General features: G+C 41.4%; 1 protein-coding gene across 3 annotated transcripts in view; it reads left to right on the top strand.

Moving 5' to 3' along the window:
- SYNE2 (spectrin repeat containing nuclear envelope protein 2) overlaps window positions 1-20,927 on the top strand; it is a 175,823-nt gene that overhangs the window by 63,876 nt on the left and 91,020 nt on the right. For 2 of the 3 annotated variants that reach the window (XM_030275147.4, XM_072930501.1), the window contains 18 exons: window positions 41-243; window positions 663-782; window positions 910-1,198; window positions 2,953-3,122; window positions 4,465-4,774; window positions 5,434-5,598; window positions 6,429-6,788; window positions 7,273-7,407; window positions 8,353-8,514; window positions 9,526-9,675; window positions 12,395-12,550; window positions 12,913-13,169; window positions 14,217-16,314; window positions 16,992-17,314; window positions 18,009-18,153; window positions 18,557-18,772; window positions 19,139-19,404; window positions 20,143-20,299. In XM_030275147.4, coding sequence (XP_030131007.4) covers window positions 41-243; window positions 663-782; window positions 910-1,198; window positions 2,953-3,122; window positions 4,465-4,774; window positions 5,434-5,598; window positions 6,429-6,788; window positions 7,273-7,407; window positions 8,353-8,514; window positions 9,526-9,675; window positions 12,395-12,550; window positions 12,913-13,169; window positions 14,217-16,314; window positions 16,992-17,314; window positions 18,009-18,153; window positions 18,557-18,772; window positions 19,139-19,404; window positions 20,143-20,299 — 5,682 coding nt within the window. The remainder of the gene's footprint in view (window positions 1-40; window positions 244-662; window positions 783-909; window positions 1,199-2,952; window positions 3,123-4,464; window positions 4,775-5,433; window positions 5,599-6,428; window positions 6,789-7,272; window positions 7,408-8,352; window positions 8,515-9,525; window positions 9,676-12,394; window positions 12,551-12,912; window positions 13,170-14,216; window positions 16,315-16,991; window positions 17,315-18,008; window positions 18,154-18,556; window positions 18,773-19,138; window positions 19,405-20,142; window positions 20,300-20,927) is intronic. The other variant, XM_072930502.1, reaches the window with a different exon arrangement.

Below are 20,927 nucleotides of genomic sequence, written 5' to 3'. Positions count from 1 at the left end.
CTGCAGTAAATCTGACAAATGTGTTTGTGTTCTTTTCCAGCGCTTCCTGACATCTGAAGGCAGAGATAGAGACACCCAAGAGGTCAAAGCTTTACTGAATAAAGTGAAGCCTTACTTGCCCAAAGCAAGCATTAAGCACCTCAGCAGTCGTGTGAGAGATCAGGAGGCAGAGCTGCAGAGGTTGATCTCCAAATGCCAGAAAAGGGAAAAGGAGCTTGGTGCCTCTCTCCAGCAGCTCAGTAGGTAGGGAGCTAATCTTGTGTCTGACATTTGAATCACAAGTGGTATCAGATGATTCATTATTAAACAGCCATAGGGAATGGCAAGCAACCCTTCTTTTTTACAAGAGATGGTATTTTAATCAGATGTTTTGTTGTATGTTCCATGTGGGTTGTTTTTTCAGTTTCATAGCAGACCTGTATGGAGACTATGGACAATTTCAGTGGCATGAACAGAGATAGTTAAAATTAGGCTTATGTTTAAAATTTTGCCTGATCAGACACTATATAAAAATATAAATATATAAAAATATATAATAAAACATAAACATAGCGATCAGACACTATTTTTATGGTATTTTTTCAGCAAAACACTGCTACCAGCAAATTTTAGCATGTGATGCCTCTTATTTTCACCTGAGTCTCTATTTGTACCTCCTTTAGCCTTGAAGAAAGCAGCATGGCCTTGGAAGAATGGCTCTCTGCTCAGGAGGGAAAAGTAAAAGGGATCAATAAAGATGATACAGAACTTGAAGATGTCTATAAAACACTATTAATGCAGAGGTATTACGTTTTTTGGTCTTTTTCTAAGAACTGTCTTCTAAACGAGATTGTTCTGTGTTGTTACAAAAAACAGATGTTGATTTTTTTTTTTAAATTTATTTTTTTGTTGTTGTTTCTTATTTTTCAGGAAACCATTTGACTCCCTGGCTCAGCTATCAAATTCCTTGGGGGAGGCTGGGCTGACAGAATATGAAACCCTTTCAGAAGCCAGTAACCTTATTAGCAGGTACCATGCACTGATAACACGTGTCAGTGAAATGGCAGGGAATACTGAGAGACTACCAGTGGAAGGACAACATTTTGAAGACCTTGCCCAGGATGTTTCTTGCTGGATCAAAAAGCTTGAGGAGGCTCTTAATCAAATGAGGTCACAAGGAAGTGAGTTGCCATCAGACGAAAGGATTAATCAGATAAAGGTATGGTGTTAAATATATTCCTTTTTCACCTTTGTCATGGTTTGACACTGGCACAATGCCAGCGCCCCCATGAAAATGCAGCCCCTCAATTGAATGCTGTGAAATGCGATCAGGAAACAGAGCAGAGCAGGCCCAAGCTTAATAACAAGGGAAAAAACTTTATTAAGCTACTACTACTATACTACTATAAAAGAAAAAAGAAAAAAAAACACACACAAAATTCAAAATTAAAGTCTTTCAAACATTCCTCTTCCCACCACCCAACTCCAACAAACCACAGTGTGACACCACCTAGACCCCAGTCAGGTTTCCACCTTCCAGATAATCAATGCTCAGTCCATCGAGGGAGAGAGAAGTCTCTCCCGTGCCACAGACCCCCCCAAGAAACACAGCTGCCACATCCTGTGCTTCCATGTCACACATGGCACCGCCTGGAGAAAACGTTTGCCATGGTGACCCTCTCCTTTCCATGCACAGTGCTCTCACCACCAATGCATGGATGGACAGACTGCTCTTAGGATTTTTCCTTTCAAGGATGCTCTGCCAAGAGGGGAAAAAACAACAGTTCAGTTTTTCATTTTTGGGACCACAGTGCCCCCCCATTTTCTTCCTCCCCTGGGGCCGAGGGTCCAAGAACAGAGATCTTCTTCTCTTCTTCTTCTCTGAAGACAGGGGGCCCCACCACAAACCTCCCTAACTTTTCTCTGTTCCCCCCGCTCTTGTCTTTTCTCAGCTGCTGAAGCAGATCTCTTGGCTCACCAGCATCCTCCTAAAATACAGTCTCTCTTGGAGGAGAAAATCACTTCATCTGTGGCTACCAAGAAAAAGTCCAGCCAAAAGCCACTCCATCATCTCCTCCCACCTAGAATTTCTCCTTCCAACATCCCGGGTCCCAGGCTGTCTCTCTTCCTCTCTTTCAAACCGAGGAGGAGAAAAATTTCACAAAGCTTTCATTTCTCAGGAAGGGTTAAAAGTCCCGACTCCCAAGGATGGCTCTCTGCCCAGGCTCCAGCTCCCACAGGCGGCTGGGCACCTTGCGGCCCCCCCGCTCTTCTCCTTCCCGTGGTGAACTGCTGGCAAAACTCCTGCTGTCTCTTTTTCTCTCTTGGGAGAGAGAGAGACTCTGGGGGGAATGGAGACATCCCAGATTTCTCCACCCTTCCATCTGCAGGGGGTTCCAGCCCCCTCCACCCTTCGGCCTACCTCAGTCAGGCCTTCCCCTCCCCAACCCAGCCACAGCTGGGCAGGGGAGAGGCTGCACTGCAGGCTGACCAGAACCAAAGAGAGCGAGTTCCCCTGGGAATTCTGCTTTTAACCCCTCTGTGTTCTCAGAGGCATGTCCACCTTCAATTGGTCACCCCAAGTGTCAGTATCCAAACTGACCTCTTCCTTCCGAGAAAATTCTTTTTCCGTGTCAAACCACGACGACCTTCCACCTCAAGCTAATGCTTGATGAGTCAGTACCTCCTGAAAGATGCTGTTGCTGCTCATGGCCTGTAGTTTTGTCATTTGAGCATTTTTTTCAATTTGTCAGCATAATATGGGTCTTCTTTGTAGAGAATAATTAATAAATCAGCTTAATTGTCCCAGACTTTGAAAATTGAATGATCTATCTGTTTATGTGTCAGCTATGTAATATATTAGAAGACGACTTGAACAGCAGTGTGAAAAGTATGAAAAAATAATGGTAGTACCTTTAATTTTGTAACCAAAATAATTGTACATGCACTGCTTCTGCTTCTTGTTTAATACAGGCAATCACAAGTCTCAGAGATGATGGTGAGGCCAAAATAAAGAGCATGCTGGCTCTAGGAGACACTGTATTGAGAAATGAGAAAAATAAGAAGCCAGAGGTTCAGCAGGCTATTTCTGAGCTCCAGAAAAAGTGGGAAAGTGTCTGTCAGCTGGCCACTGAATATAGCAGGTAATGTGGAATTTGCCAAGAGGCAGTAGAGATCGCTTACTGCTGTATTGACTTTTTTCTCTTCTTCCTTCATCTGTTCCATCAATTTTCTCTTCTTTGGGTGCAGAATGAGATTCACCTGTTTCTGTAGGTATTTCTGCAGAGTTGTGGAGGGGCAGGTCACAGTTTGGCCTGAATGGCCAGGTGGGGAATAGCCAGTGAACTTTCTGGTGTGCCATGAACAGCCAGGGAATCTTCTGTTTCCTCCTGTTCTTACTGAGCTCTCAGTAAAACCAGCACAAGAGGCGCTCAGGAAGATGGAGCGTTGGCTGTGTTGGATCCGGCACAGCAGGATGCAGAGCTATTCACACTGTTAAAGACAGGAGAGGAGGTGCTCTGCATGCCTGAAGAGATGCTCAGGACCTTGCAGGATCAGGCTTGTGAACAGCAGATGCACCACAGGAACAACAGCAGTGAGGAGCTGGAACAGGGAACTTGATGCAGGAGCGCTTGACGTATGTGAGGCTGTGCTTTGTTTATTTGCCAAAAAATATGAATCTTGAGGGGCAGAACCCAAAACAATGAAACATTGCTTTTGTCCTCGATTATCCTGCTACCCTTCAGAATTGTATCCAGACTGTTTATTTGGATTTGTTTGTGTGGGATCATATTTTTCAATATTGGCATTTAAGTTCCATCTGGAAGATATCTGAGCTCCATCACTAAGTGTGAACATACAAATGTTACTTCTGTCTCATTGCATACTTCCTGTGGACAAATGCAACCTGTTCACCTGCAGCAGATCAGCATGCATGCTTATAAAGCACACAAAGAGAAATCCAATGTAAAGGTCAGGCAAGTAATCACTGGATTGTACTGACATACCCCAAATTATATGTGCTGGTTTTGTTGTTTGTATCTCTAAAACACTCCCCCGCCCAACTAAATGTGATATGTTTCTTCTACAGAACATTCCCTTTCAGGAGGCTGTCATGGGAAGTCAAGGAAAGCATATTCATAATCATATTGTAGTTTTTAAAGCAGAATTTCTGCTGCAATTAAGAGCAGGAGAATACAGAGCACGAGCATCACATCTCAGATGCTAGAAACTGTGGGTTTATAGGTTAAGGTTTAAGTGAGTTAGTCATTTGTCCTGCATTTAAGTCCAGTTTATCTGCAATAACTTCAGTGTTTTTCATCACCTTGAAAATTCCAGTCTGATCAGTAAATCAAAATCTGGGGAAGAAAGTATTCAGTACACTCTAGTTCATTCTAATGGTTGACTTGTTCACACTTTGACATTTTCTAGGTAATCAATATATTTGGTTGTTTAACACTCTAAAACACAGCATTTTTTTCTTAGCCCCGAAGAGCAGCTTCAGTGCAACAGGGAGCAATATGAGCAAAGCAAGGAAGATCTGAAACAGGCTCTAATGGAACTGGAGAAACAACAACAGGAGATTTTTGCCCTTCAGCCTGGTTTGGAGGAGAAGCAAGCTCAGCTGGCAAACTATGCTGACCTCCTGCAGAAAACAGAAGCCTTGACTTCCCAGTTTAGCAAATTGAAGAGCCAGAAAGAGCATATCCAAGGCCACACTGTGGATCCCTGCTTCACAGAGGCAGAATGGTCAGAATTAAAGCACCAACATGAAAATCTGCTTGGCCAGCTCCAGGTTGGGACCTCATTCTTTCCTTTCTGTTGGTTGCACTTCTCATTGTTCAGCTGTGGTGGGAAGGTTTTGGGTAAAGCTGGGAGTGGAGGAAGTTCCTCTGAAAAAGGGCAGGGAGTATCTCCCTCTCTCTCTCTAAGGGATAAATACTGAAACAAATTAAATCAAAGTAAATGTGAAGAACATTTTGTACCTGTATAAACAGATTTGGATAGCTATAATATGAAGCATTTGCTCTTACATTCTTCAAGCCACAGTAGTCTTTCTTCCTTTTGGAAGGATGAATGTGGAAAACATCTGAAAGATTCTTTTCCAGCATCTTGCTTGTTCTTGGTTTCACCCAATGTAGTGCAAATTGCATTTGTACCCTGTGTGGCATTCTATCTCTAATGTTTCATTCATTTTAAGGGAAAACATTATTTTTACAAGTACATTTCCAACCCTTCTGCTTCCTGCTATTCATAAAAAGTTTGTTCATGATGGAGTCCATGATGTGCTGGGAAGAGAGCAAGATGGTTTTGTGTTTAACCTGTGGTTAGCCAGATATTTTATGGGATACAAGCAAGTTTGTTATGCTGGTGAGGTCCTGGAAAAGCTGTAACAGTCTGTGGATGATTGTTTGAGATAATGGTGGACTAATCCTAGAAACTCCTTGTTTCTAGACCATGATGCAGACATTGGAAAGCCCTGTTCAAGAACACCAGCAGGTCCAGGATATAACAACAGGCCTGAGCACTGAGCTGAAAACTCTCTCTGAGAAGCTTGCTGAGTGTGATGGTCCAGCAATGGAAGAGCCATCAGCTGAGCAAAATCAGTTGAAATCACAGGTATGTTGCTGTTTCTGCGTCATGGAGACCATCCCATTTGTAAAAGAGAACTGCTCACGGTGTCAAACTGAACAGCTATGAAACCTTTCTGAAATAAAAAGTATGTAATGTTAATTTATTGAGGTAATTGTATGACTCAAACCACTCATAATGCTCTGGGGGTACCTTGACTATTGGCTGAACTGAAGGTTCAAGCGTGCAGTTTGGTTGTTTAGGATTTTTGGTCTTTTCGTCTCAGGGCATAATGAGGAAAGAGATTATTAAGTTTGGTGTTAGTAAGTGTCTTTCATTTAGCCAATGTGAAAATTTGTTTTAAAAAAGTCAGTGAGCCAAGTTCATTTTTATGAAGTGTCCTTCATGCATAAGTAGACATTCTTTGGCTCTTTGGCAGAGTAGAAATCAGTCTTGTAGCTGTGAGCCTAGAGAGCTACTGTAGGCTGAAATCATAGCTCAGATATGGATCACTGCAATTCCCTGTCCTTCAGAACTTGCTATACCTCTAAGAAGGAAAAAGGAATAGGAGAGGAGGCAAGGGGGGGAATTACCTGTTCAGAACTTGGAAGGATCATCATGTACCACGATGTGTGCTGTGGGATTATTTTATCACTGTAATGCTTTTAGCTCCAGGTGTTCTCTGTACATAAAAATGGCTGATGAAATTATTGGCTTAGCAATTGATTTTCTGCAGCAAACAGGTCTGGATGTACCTTTCAACACAGTTTGTTGTTCAAAACAAGTATTTATGATTTTAGAGGTTGACTTTAGATCTTAACAGTAGGTATATTGAGTGAAGATACTTTTCAAATGAAATGTTTTCTTCGTGTTCAAAGGAACAACAGGGACCTCTTAGCCGATGTGAAGACGCGGTAAAGAAAAGTTTGGTTTTAGCAGAAACTGTTAAACAAAACACCTCTTCACCAGAACAGGAGTTTATTAAGGATGAGATGGAAACACTTCAGAGTGAGCACAAAGAAAGACTGGAAGAAAGACTTGAAAATGTCAAGCAAAAGAAGGAGAACATTTTCAGTGAAGCCCTTGAGTTAAAAGATGAGTTTGGTAATGAAATCCAAAAGGAAGATAAGGCAGATGCAATGCTGAAGAGAGAGACACAGATCACTTCTGATACTCCAATCTCTGCAGAGGAGACCCCCACAGGAGTGGAGCTGAAGGAGCCTTTGGAAATGAGTGATGTGAGTTTATTTGTTGACAGTAACAGCAATGGAAAGCTGGCTGAAGAAATATCTCAAATGTCTTCTGTGTATTGCATCCTTAATTTCACTGAAGTTAAACCTCCTGTAAATACAAGTGTATAAATTATAGAAGTGGAAGGAACTTTCATAACTTTTTATGGCAAGTTTGTAACAAGCCAATAACATATTTAAAACAGCAGTTTTCCTTTGAAGTACAATTCCATTAAATGCATGTCACTTTCTTTTTCCCCTTACTAGGGCAGGTATCTTCAGTCAGGACACAGAGAGAAGTTGTAGAGATGGAGAAATTGCAGATGAACCTCTGCCTAAGAGCTTTGAGAGCTTGTCTTAAACCAGAGAGGCTTGTTTAGAACTGCAGCACAGTGTTTGTCCTGTTTGTTTTTTTAACTGTTGAGAGATTCAGTGTTAAAATACAATGTTTATGGTAACACAAGCAGATTTTCTGTTCTATCATTTCTCTTAGGGTCAAGATGTAAATGGAAATATGTCTGAGGAGGAGAGGCAGAATGCTCCAGTTTTGGAGGAAAGCAGTGTACTGTCAGACAGCCCATTACAGGATATCCATCACAGCAGGGACAGATTGGGGCAGGCTGTTCAGGTACCTGACAAATGTGTATATGTATATGTGTGTGTGTCTGTGTTCATTAGAAATCCATATGTAATTCCTTAAAACTTCTTGGCTTATGGAGGCATGTTTTCCTTCTCTGATGAAAGGAATGATAAATTATGTTCTCTCCAAATCATCCCCTCAGCCTTTCTCATGTGAAGAGTGCAGGAGGTCAAAGTGATGGTCTCTGCAAACCCCCAGGGCTTGGACTCACTTTGTCCATGATGCAAAATCCACCATCTACCTATGATTTCATAAAATCCATCACAAAGTGGTTTGGGTTGGAAAGGATGTTAAAGTTCATCTAGTTCCAACACCCTGGCATGGGCAGGCACACCTTCCACTAGACCAGGTTGCTCAAAGCCCCATCCAGCCTGGCTTTGAACACTCCCAGGAATGGGGAATTTAAGAGATTTCATCACTGCAGTTAATGAGAGGTCATTAACCTGGAGCTGCTGATTTTTATGGGACCTCAGGACATTACCACTGTAAATGACTTGTAAAAGTGTAAATGTAAATGTGTGCAAAGCTAAGGGAATAATTTGGAGTACTCCCTCATTGACCTGACCATGGAGAGATGTCCATCAAAATATCACAGTGGAAACTGTCCATACTGTGATTTCTGGAGAAGATGTAATATCTGTAGTTGCCAAATGTGTCTAATCAGAAACTTCTAGAACTGTATTAAAAATCATGTGAGCACTTATTCCTGTTTCACCTGTCCTGAAACTGTTTCAGAGTGGTTAAGATCCCAATAGGGCAAATTGATCTGAGCAGGGGCTTCCAGCTCTCTGGGTTTGGGTTACCTCAGCCTTTTCCTTCATTCATTAAGCTAAACTGAAGACAGAGTAGATAGATTATGGAGTGGGAAGTTTCTTAGCAAATTTTGTACTCTGACTTTCACTGGTTGTAAACATTTTGCATTTTTCAAATCAGGGAGAGACTGATAAGGAGAGCCCAGATATGGACAGACCTGACAGGTTCCAAGAGGATGTTCTGGACAGTGCAGTTCTGGGTGGTGAAGCAGATCTGGAAAGACATCAGGATGGTGTTGTTATTGAAGGTGATGAATCTAGGGAAAAAACCCATCCAGCACAGGTAACTGGACATGAGATTACACAAGGGGGTTGAATTTGAGGGTGTTGTATCCAGTTGCATTGAGGATGATACTGCTAAAAAATTAGTAAGAAAAGCCTCAATTTTATACTGAGCTACCTTAGTCTGATGTGATACTTAGTGTGTGATAACGCACTTAAGTCTTTCCTGTGCATTCAGAGTTAGTATAGAGGGAGGGTTTTTTCTTTAGTGGTTAGCTGAGACTCATTCCAAAGGATATTGCATTCCAAGTCACCTGGATGTATTGTGAAAAATCCTGACCATTTTGCTTGAATACTGTTATTGTGTTTGACTTGCTTGCTAGATTTCTTGTTTACTTTGCATGTGTAAGGCTGCATTTGAGATGCTGTACCCTGTGTGATGCATCCTGGTACAAGGGGAATCGTGACACCCAGAGCAGTGTTTGGGAGCTGGAGCCATAATGACTGGGAAGAGGCCAAGTTCCTGTTGGAGATGAAAAGGCTGACAGGAATGTTGTTGGTGTCATCCCCTCCCTGAAGAGGGGAGGTGTTATATAGCCAGACTCTTCTCAGAATTTCAGTTTTAGCAAACTCTGTGAGATACTGGAACCTCCATCCAGCAAATCTGCAGGTTACCCACAGGACTATCCTGCCTGGGTTTCTAACCACTCTCTGTCTACAGTGCAAGTCCTCAGGAAAACGCTAAACCTTTAAAACGTGCATTCAAGACTGTGTCCAGGAGCACATAATTCGAGGTCCCTGCTTAGAATAATGAAATATGAACAGTGTCAGTCAGAGCACTTGCAATTTATTCTAAAAATTTATAACAAAATTACAGCACTGCTTCTTGTAAGTGGTTTCCTTTGCAATAACTTTGCTCACAGTAAATGATGAAGTGTAATTATGGTTTTCTTCATCTAACTATAATTATGGGCTTCATAACTTTCTCATCTCAAGCACTGTAATTACTACTCAGCAGGTTTGATTAGAGCTCTTTGATTACTGGTTTCTTTTGTTTTTCTTACACCAAAAGGAGGAGCCTAGTGATGTTGAGAATCAGTCATATAGAGAAAATGGGGGGCAGGTTCAGCAGAAGCTGTGCCAGAAAGGTCAAGTCCTGGAATCTGCAGCAGCTGATGAGAAAGATGGTCTGGGATCAAATCCCCCAATTCCTGCACATGAGGTAACCCACAGTCTGTTATTTCAAGGGAAATGTGCCAGTTGTTCACTTTTTGTTTCCATATGGGCCTCAGCTGGATTTCTTTTAAAATAAGAGACAATTACTCACATCAAAACCAAGACCATTGCATATAGATCTTATTTATGTCCACGATAGTTTTGAACTTCATCCAAACTGCCTGCCACATCATAATTTTCTGTGGATCTGTTCAAAAGAGAGTTCACCCTAGTTTTTAGAGCCATCATAATCAGTCTTTATGATATTTAGATTTTCCCTTCAAACTGTTAATCAACACAAACTTCATTCTGTGTTATTACAGTCACTTATGATAGCTCTGCCAGTGTAAGGAAGGCAGATCAGGGAACTGAAATCCAAGGGTGATTCAGCATTAGAAAATAAATGAAATAAAACAGAGAAAGGAGAAGGAATTCAAGTTGAATTAATGACAAGTTACATTAGTGAATGACTTTATTAAGTCTACTCCTCTGATCTTGGACACCACATTCTTAATTTGAAGGTAGGGCTCTGTCTAATCTTCCAGGTCAACAGCTGGCCTGTCATGGGCAGGTCTTACCTGGGACTTGCACATCTGCAGAATCTCCCAGGGGTCTTGGGACTTTGAAGAAGTCCCTGCTGACTGGAAGCTAGCAGTGTTATTTTGATTTACAAAAAGGGTGTGAGGGAAGATCCAGGAAACTACAGACTTGTTAGAGTAACCTCAGTTCCTGGGAAAATTACAGAGGTCATGCTGGGTACTACTGAAAAGCATTTAAGGAGCAATGCAGTCACCATAGAATCATTTAGGTAGAAAAAGACTTCTAAGACTACCAAGTCCAACCATTAACCCAGCATTAAGCTCACCACTAAACCATGTCCCCAGTGCCACAGGGACACGTCTTTTAACTCCCTCCACGGATGGAGACCCACCACTGCCCTGGGCAGCCTGTTCCAGTGCCTGACCACCCTTTCAGTGAAGGAATATTTCCTAAAATCCAGTCTAAACCTCCACTGGGACAGCATGAGGCCATTTCTTCCTCTCCTGTCACTTGTTACCTGGCTAGAGACCAACCCCACCTGGCTACAGCCTCCTGTCAGGGAGTTGTAGAGAATGATAAGGTCTCCTCTGAGCCTCCTTTTCTCCAGGCTAAACCCCAGACTTGTGCTCCACACCCTTCCCCAGCTCCATTGCCCTTCTCTGGACACAGTCCAGCACCTCAAGGTCTTTCATGTAGTGAGGGGCCAGAACTGGATACAGAATTTGAGGTGCAGCCTCCCCTGTCTGTATCCATAGAGGCAATGCCACAGTGTGCAATGAGAACATCATACAAACGAGGAGAACAAGTACACAGCAAGGTTTTTCTGAAAGTCAGGACACTTCTCTGTGTCTTTTGGTGTCTTGATATTTCAATCTAGTGAAGTGGATTTCCTCCTTTTTGTGTGATAGCTTAGCTGAGTTTTAATGCATACTTCAGTTCTATGGCACTCCAAAGTCTCTTGAGATTAAATCTTATGTCTGAATTGATATAACTGTTATGGTTATGTACACAGAGAAATTGAAAAGTTCTCCAACTGACTACTTCATGAGTGGCCTCTTCAGTTTTGACTGAAAACCAAGAGTTCAAATAAAGAGAACTGTTCTTCTCTGATAATGTGTACTATGTGCTGTATGTTTCCCACACTTGAAAGCAGGTGTATTTTGCATAGTTCATGACACATGAAGGGACAGATGACAGTGACAGCCTACAGTGATAGCTGGCTGCTTCTAGTAAAACAGTGTCTAAAGTACCAATACATGAAGTTTATCAGACAAGAATATTTTTTACTGTTGCTGATTTTAGATGTTAGTACCGTGGAGAAGCTCACACTGCAGTAATATCTGTGTATTTGTATGCATTCACTCAGATAAATTTTATACATGGAACAGATCAGATATAGACAGGTACTGGGAGAAGGGAAATGCAGAAAGATTTTTTAGGGATCATCATGTGATCCAGCTAGCCTGTGACCTTTCATTTATGGTGCTGTCTGCAGTAGCTGAAGGTGATGTTAAACCTGCCCCCTGCCCAAAAACTTGTGCTTCTGTCATGGGAATCAAAGGCAGTGCCAGGGACTGGCTCTGGAGCCTCCTAATCCCTCCCCACCCTGGTTGGGATGTGACTCCCTCCCTACTCTCATCTTAGCCCAGATTTTGGATAGCACTTGTGACAGTGGCAGCCATGGCTTTGTGTCACAGCCAGGCTGCTTCATGCATGAGCTGCCCTGTGAAGAAGAGCTGAAGAGGTGTCCTGGTGAAGGACACAGCGCTGTTGTCAGGGCAGGTGCTGAGCAGAAGGAATGCAGGTGTGAGGAAAGGATAAAGTTCCATGAAAACGTAAGGAAGAGAGGGAGAAGACACAAAAAAACTGTGGATTTATCAGTAGCAGAGGTGGGTGCAGGGAGGATGTTATTTGAAGGTGAGGAGATCAGAGTTTCACTTAGAAATGATGGGCAGAGATTTCAAAGCTATCTGAGCAGTGCTGGCAGTGGGGGGTGACAGCAGGGGGGGGGGACAGTGATGGAGCTACCATTTTCTGGGTCCTGATTGATCCACAGAGGCTGTGGGGGAAACCACAGCAGAATTTAACAGCCCCAGCATGGCTTAAACATGTGAAGCAAAGTGCTGCAGTCAGAAAACTTTCTGGTTTAGGCTCTTCAGAAATAAGAATCTTGTTTTGTGTTGTAGGACACAGGTGCAGAAGTGGTTGTCCAGAAGGAGCTATTTCCCAGAGTGCAAGTAAACAATGAATATTTTGAAGAGGAACAAAAGGTCAATGAGCTGAAAAATGAAGTGGCTGAGCTGGATATGGTGCTTATAAATGAGCAACTAAAAGAGCTGGAGGTATGGAAACTGCAAACCATTCCTCATTTTTAATGTAGTGATACACTTGCAGAATTGTGACTCACTTGGGCAAACCAAAGCTGTTGCCCGTAGCCTTATCTGAGTTTTAACTGCACAATTAATCAGTTTGTCTGCAAACACCATGCCTTGATGCTTGCCCATGTAAATCCCATAGTGTGTACTGCTCTTCCAGAGTGCAGTGATACACCTAGGGTTGCTTCCATTATGGGCTCCTTTGCTTGTGGATGGGCAGGAATATGTTTGGAGGTGAATGAAAATTTATCTGTATTTCATGTTGAAATCTGAGAGTCTTTAAGCTCATCCTTTAATCCCTTCTCTCTCTGTGGTGGGCTTGATTGTAGAATTTAAAAACTGAGCTGGAAACCTGGAAAGCAAAGTCTGTGTGCCATGGTGAAGAAGCAATTCCCAATGGAACAGGATCAAACGGAGCAGAGCTGCAAACCACAGAGCCCTGCTGGGACAGGCTGCTCCAGGAACTGGAAGCTGTTAAGGCAGTGAAACAACAACAGTGCTGTTTAATTAATGAATACCAGAAAAATCTTTCTGCTGCACAGTCCTCCATGAAAAATTTGTCAACAGAAAAAGATAACATAAAAATGTAAGTATAGTGGAGGGGTTTGGTTAAGAGGTTCTACGCTGAATTTCGTGACATGCTTCAGTAATGCTCAGACAAGAGTATGGAGTTATATCCATTTCAAGAGGACTCTTAGCGATTTGTAAGTTTGTAAACAGAGTTAAGCAGAAGAATTTCTGGTGTCTCTCTGCTGTCCTTAAACAACATCTCCCTTTATTCTTTAGACAAAACAAAGAAGTAGTTGCTGGGCTAAAAACCTATAAAAATCCATCTTGAAATATTTTTTAAAAAATGTGGCAGATGTGAAATACTCATTTTTCTTTAGGGACTTATTAATTCTAATTTTTTATTCTGAATGAAACATCTCTTTATTCTGAAAGTTAACTTTACTTGATAGAAAAAATTCCATGTAAGTAAGTAAGCAAGCAGTAAGTTGACACTACCAATTCAGAGGTAACCAATGCAAGAAACATATTTACTGTGTTTTGTGAATTTGTCTTCAAAACACAGAACTAATTTGTCATGGTAATGTACCAAAGTAATTTGAAAACATTTAAAACTTATGAAATTGTTAATTTACAGCGAAGAGATTAAAAAAATATAATAAAAATCCATCTGCTAAATGTATTTTAGGTGGGCAAGTTAAAATACTCCTGGAAATAAAATATGAGTAGATTAATTTGGAAGAGTTTACTTTGAATAAATGGAAATTTCTTGATTTTTTTATAGCCAAGTTTTATCTTCATTGTCAACCAGAAATTACTATAAAATGTTGTTACTTCACTTAGAGAACACTGTTGCTGATTTTTAAAATGAGGGCTACATTCTCTATTAGTAGACATTGCAATTTTAGAGAATATAGATATCTGTGAATAGTGAGTGCTCTACAGATAAGCAAGAAATAATGATACTGCAAGGGTGGTTAGGGAATTCCTAAGAGAACATTGAGAGATATGTGTGATTAAGTGAATAAAGTTAATGAATTGTGCTCTAAACAGTGAAACTTGTTTTTAAAAGGTCTCTGTGTAAGGAGAATTCAACATTTTTAAACACTATTCATGTTTTTGCCAGGGGTCCTATGAACAACACAGTTCTTCTGGAGAAAATTAAGGCATGCATAGAGTCCTTACGGAAAGAAAGAGATGTCTTAAACCAGTTGCAAAGTCAGCAAGAAGTTTTGTCTCAGCATTTGACATGCATGGATAAAGTGTTGACAGAGAGCCAAATGAGGCAGCTGGAGCACTGGTGGCAGCACATGGAACAAGCAGTGCAAAAGAAACACGATCAGGTTGTGGCAGAAATTGATGAATTTAACCTGCTTATGAATAAAGCACGGGATATTCAGAGGCTGATACAAGAACAGTATTTGCAAGCAGAGTTACATTCCTCAGCTGCAGGAAAAGCCAAAGACCCTCTCATTTGGACCACAGAGCTACAGGACATTAAACATGGTCTTTCTCTATTAAAAAGAAAGATTGAGCTGCAGATGAAAAGAATTTGGAGTGATCAAGAGAAGGTTGCTTTGGAGAACTCCATACAGGATTTGCAGGGCAAATTGGAAGCGTTATCAGCACAGCAAACTTCTCAAGAGGATATTCAGACCACTGGTCCTGCTCTCATGAAACATGAAATGATGAAGAGGCTGAAAGAAAATATTTCCTGGGTCAAAGACTCACTGTCCCACCTTGATCAGAAAGCAGCACTTTTCCCCAGTGATGTCAAATCACAGATCAGAAATTGTCAGCTTATGAACACGGACATCCTGAACAGAGAGCCTGTGATTGTATCCCTGGATTATGGGCTCCAGCACATCCTTCCCAGCTTGGAGCCAGAGGAGGTCTCTGATATGACCTTCCTTTTACAAACATTGAAGAATTCATACAAGGCTCTTGTTTTAAAATCTGCTCAAAGATTGCAGCACTTGGAGCTGCAGCTGGAGGAGAGGCAAAGACTCACTGCAGAAATAGACAAAGTTCACTCTCAGCTCCTCAAAGCTGAGCTGATGGCCAGGCCTGACCCAAACCAAACCAGCACATGCTCAGAGCTGGTGAGCCAACAAGCCATTCTGAAGGAGATGCTAAAGGACATACAGGAAATAGAAGGGCTTATCTCATCCCACTGTAAAGAGAGTCAGGTCACAGCTGGGCAGCTGAGCCTGTCTGAACAACTCTTCTTGATTGATCAGTTAAGAAGTCTGAAGAATAGAACAAGGAAGACACAGAGGCAAATTCAAAGTAAACTTCATGAAGTAGAACAAAAGACAGCTGTCTCCAGAGAGTTTGCTGAAGGAATAGCTTCATTACAGCAGGATCTTGATGACCTGCAGGATGGTGAAATGAACCTAAAAGATGATGAATTAGTAGGTGCCAAGCAGGGACTGAAGGACAAATGCAAAGCACTGAAAGAAAAAGTGTTAGCTTTTCAGTCAGGTTTGTCACAAGTAATGAAGTACAAGGAAATATTTGAATGTGTAGGTCTGAAATGGGACTCTCTGCAGCTGGATGAACTGCAAACTAAATTTTCTAAAATTAAAAATAAAATTAAAGAGAAAATAATACACTTGGAAAATATTGTTAGGGAATGGGATAAGATTCAAGGATTGCTAGATGAAATCCAGACTGTGACATCCACTGTAAGAAAAGAAGCTAATATCCTAAATGATAGCTCCAGCTCTTCTCCTGCTGAGAATGTCATATCTGCACAGATTCTATTGCAGGCAGTTCAACAAATCTTGTACTTAACCCAGGAGGCAGCAAATCAAATAAACAAAAATGAGGTATTTGATACATCATTCAAAGAATCTAAGAGGGAAGAAATAAAGAGCCTGGAGAAAAACGTTGAAGAATTAAAGCAGTTTCTTCAAAACTTGGTCTCTGGGCTACAGAGTGTAAACAAGGAAGTAGATGAAGTAGAAAATATATTCCACATCATAAGGCATATTCAATTAGAACTCCAGCAGCCACTTGTGATAGACATAAATACAATGCAGGATGAAAAGCTGCGATGGGAAGCAATTCAGAATATGATTGAAGGAAAGTTTTCTGCTCTTAAATGCCTAATGGAAAAAGAGAGGGAAAAACAAGAAGAGAAATCTCCTGTTGCTGCTATAGAAATAGAGACACTGCAAGGCTGTGAAGCCCAACTGAAGGCAGACATTGCTGCCCGTGTTGTAAGTATATTTAATGAAAGTGAAATATTGACATATGCCTTCCCCCAATAATTAGATTAGGTGTCTGTGAGTGGCATTTTTATGACTCACATCCTCATTTATTGAACAGCTGAATTGGCTTGTGATCATCATCCACCTATCGACTGATTGGTGGATAGGATAGAAATCATGACAGAAACTAAGGAAACAAAAAAGTTGTGTTCAGTGTGATTATAATCAATCAGTGGGGATTAGCACAAGAAAAGAATGGTAAAGAGGAGGAAAAAAAAGGCTGTGTTGAAATATTCAGCTGAAGAGAGACTGGGTGCAGTCATCTTGTGAGGCAACATTTTCAGTAGTGAAAATGATAAAAAACCCAAGCACTTGTTTCTGTTATAAAGAGAAGCTTCACTGGTTGGGAATGATCAAGAAGATTAAAGCACAGGTCAAACCAATGTGATCAGGAATGGTGAACATAATTCCTGTTTGGAGGGCAATAAATACATGGGTTGCAGCACTGCCCTATGACTACATGAGTAGCAAATATGTTTGCCACTTGTCCTCCCTCACCTCCTCAGGCCACTTCGGGGAGTGCTGGTCTCAAAGACAGCCAGGTGTAACATTCTAAGACCATGTGGTGATCCAGAGGAGCACAGCAGCCTTATTTTATTGTTCCTTTCTCTTTTTGATGCTTTCAGAGTGCTCTGGAGGAGGCTTGTAGGGCTGGTGAGCTTTATACCAAGGCCCTTCAGAGGGCTGCCAGGTTCCTGGAGGAGTGTGAAGCTCCAGCCCAGGCTGCTGCAGCAGAGCTCTGTGCATCAGTGGAGATCTGTCAGACTCCACACTGGAAAGAGGAAGAGTTCAACTCTGCAAAGGCTGACTTGGAGAACCTGCACTCCAAGCTGAAAAACCTAGTGAAGCCAGAGGACAAAGTATGTCTGGAAAATGCTGTAAGAGAACTGGTGGAAAAGAGTTTGGCAGTGAAGAAGAAGGCTCAAAGAAAGGAAGTTGATGAGCAGAGGTGGGTTTAAGAGATCTCCACAGATCTTGTTCCTTATTGTGAGAAACTTGAGCGAAAATAAATCCAGGGTTGTTTCTGCTCTTATAAAAACTCAAGTATTCAGAAATTCCAGCAGCAAGAAGGGTAAGCATTCCTGTTGGTCTCAGGTGTGGTTGTTAAGGAAGGAAAATTGCCAGACAATGGCCATATTGCTGCTAATTTACAGTGCAATCATTTCCTTTATATTCCAAAATGTGGGGCTTGAGTGGGGGTCATAGAGTGCCAGAATGAGAAGAAAGCACATTTCTAGTCTGTAGTGCAGGGCTGGTGGAGGTCAGAATAGTTTTCTGGGTGTCCCTAATTCATGTCTTCCATAGGCTGTTCTGATGGCTTGGGAATGTGAGACCCAAACAAGGCACAGGCTGTAGTTTCCTTCCTTCAGGTACAGAAAAAATCTGGAGGGCCTTCAGACACATGAATAGAAGTCTGGGAGAGACAGCAAATGATTTTTAAACTGCTTGATCGTGATCCAGTGATCAGTACCTCAGATATCAAACCTGAAGTGCTTAACAAATTCTAATTGACAATAACTTGCTAAACAGTCATGACTAGAAGTTCATAAGTTTTTTTAAAACTTTTATTTTTTTGGGCCTTATGGTTGGAGAGAGGAACAGCAACAAGAAATTTTAATTGATCCATTCATTGTTTCATGCAGGTATTTTGAAAAACACAAAAGCTACACAGAAACCAAAGACAAAGTGTGTGATAATCTTAAAAAACTGGAAAATATGCTTAGACAGTCTTTGTCTAAGATTCCAATGTCTTACAAAGAAGCTTTGGAGCATTTGGAAGAAAGCAAGGTAAGAAAGTCTCTGAAGAACTTGAAAAGCTCATGCAAAATGAATGCAGCTATGCATGCCATGTGACATCATAGTAGGGAGAAGTGGAATTCTTTATCCTATATTTATGTATATATAAAACCACAGAATATATTTATATATTTATTTATATACTTGTTAAAAGACCAGGTATAATAGATCATGTGAAATGAGTCTATCTTAATGCTGTAGAAATGAAACACTTTATTTACTCCCTCTTTCTCCACAGTCTTAGCCAACAGAACTCCCTCATTATGACCATATTTAACCAGCTCACTAAGTGATTTCCATTTTCCTAGAGGATCCTAATCATGATACTGAATAACTTTATTAGTACTCCTGACTGCAGCATTTTATTTATGGGTGTGTTTGTTTTTCCTGTAAGGTTTTAGTCTCCTGCATTGACTCTGCTGAAGAGGATCTGGTGAAGCTGAGGCAGATCTCTGGGGAGGTGATGAGGTTGTGCAGAGGAAGTGACAGGGCCCTGGGCAGGATTGTTACAGTGCTGTGGGAAAACTGGCTGGGTTTGCTTGAGGCAGCCAAAGGGCTGGAAATTACCTGTGAAGAGCTAAAGCAGGAATGGAAATTCATCAATGAAGAGGTGAGTTGCTCAACATCTGTAATTCTGGGGTGTGGAGATGGGACTGTGAGTGCAGTGGCCTGTAGAGAGCTGAGATCTGGACAGAACATCATTTCCCACCCACTGCTCAGTTACCCCCACCCTTTTTAACCCAGAAGCAGAAAAGGTGAGGATATTTATTCAGTCCCCTGAACCCAGAGCAGCTCTGCACAGGGCTGTGTGCTTTGTTAAAGCAAACTCCAAGGTTTTGTCACACTTCAAAGGTTCAAGTTCTGACTGTGTAATTCCCAGTAGTTAGTCACCCGTGTGAGTAAATGAATAATGTAACTTCAGATGGTGGAACAAAAAAAGCACTTTATCTCATGCTCTGCCATGGTGTTTACTTAGCTGGAACGAGAAACAATAATTCTCGATAAGCTCCAGGAAGAACAGCCAGAAAGCCTTAAAGAGAAAGAAAAGGCCACCAGAGAGGAGCTGGTGGAGTTGCTCGATTTTGTGAACTCATTTGAAGAAAACATCAACCAGCAGCAGCTCCTTTTACTCTTGCTTCTTCACCGGATAAGAAACATCCTGAATACACCTGAAAATGCTGAGGGGGAAGCTGCCCTCCCTGCCTTGTGTGAGATAAAGGCAATGCAGGAGCGCTGTAAAAAGTAAGTGGTGTGAAACTTCTGTTGAAGATATGAGAGAGGACTGTTAACAAGCACAGGATTTTACTGGATATCAAAGAATATATGAAAGCTGTAATGCAGTTAAAAGGACAATAAATGCTCTCCTGGGTGAGACCAATGCTCCATCTCACCCTTCTGCTGTCTCCAGTATGAGCATTGGGGAATATTGTTTAGGGGGCAGACCTGAGCCTGGCCATATCCTTTGTGGGCTACAATTATTGTAGGAGCAATAGTCAGTTTTAGAGGTTCCAGGTGCTTGTGAATTTTAAGATTTTCCACTTTAAGGAAAATCACACCTTGTGCATTTTGCAATAATGCAACTTTCATCTGAGTGCCACTGTCTAAAATTCTCCCCAAATGTTTTTTTTTTACAAATCTGATGATTGTATTCACCCTTCTCTGGGTTTGCTTTTGGACATGGTAATCTCTGTGAACAACATCTGCTCTGCCAGCATCTTCAGACTGAGAACCTGACCTCTGCTATTTAAATATGCCCACTCTCTGGTTTGGTCTACCAAATAGCACTATCTGAGGACTCACTTTAAAGAAACTGAGATAAAGTGACATAAAACTCATAGATCTAATAGTAGAAAAACCCCTAAATTACAGACAAATGTGGTTCTGGATATATACCTACATAATATCTGTATTAAGCATGCTCTTTGCTCCTACTTAGTGTAATGTCTAAAACAATGTATTCTTTCTGGTAATCTTGCATAGGTTGTACAAAAAAGCTCAAGACCATAAAGATTCTGTGAAAGCTGAGATTCAAGAGAGGAACAAGGTCACTGAAGAAATAAGTGCTGTGACAAATGCATTGCAGAATGCTGCATCTGTGTTACTGCAGGATGCTGATGGAAAGGCAGAGCAGCTGGAGGTTGGTAACAGCTCTTTTATTGTGATATCCAGGATATCTCCTGGTTTGTGCTGGTGCTGGAACTTGCTCCAGATAAAATCAATGGCAAGGTCTTTGCACAGTGACTTAAAGACAATGACTCTGCCTCAGCAGAATATGCCTGGCCCTGCATGGCCTTGGTTTGTGTTTCTTTCCCTGTGGGGATCTGTAAGCAGGCATGGAAGAATTTCCAGATTGCAGAGAAATTCACAGCCAGCTGCATTCCTTTTAGCAAGGGCTGCTTAGGGTACACCCTGCACACTTTCCCCTCTGCCTGCCTACCCAGGGCAGCTCCTGGTACTGTGGATGTGATGTCCCACATCAGGGGTTCACCAGGTCAATGATTTTGAAAAATCAAATTGTGATCAAAACCTCAGTGTCCACCAGCAGCCATCAGCAGTCTATACATTTCTGAATCTCCTGACTTTATGATATGTTTTTCCTAACACTTACTGAATGTGTTTATTTATGATTAGAATTATTTGTTTCAAATTACTCTTATTACACTTTTATTGCTTATTGAAAATTAATGCATTATTTTAAAATCTTGATCAAATATTGTTTCTAATAATATTTAATCCAATTGTATTTTAAATATGGAAATTTAACT

This window comes from Taeniopygia guttata, chromosome 5 (genome assembly GCF_048771995.1).
Source record: "Taeniopygia guttata chromosome 5, bTaeGut7.mat, whole genome shotgun sequence".
NCBI lineage: Eukaryota > Metazoa > Chordata > Aves > Passeriformes > Estrildidae > Taeniopygia > Taeniopygia guttata.
This window is presented reverse-complemented; position numbering and strand designations above follow the sequence as displayed.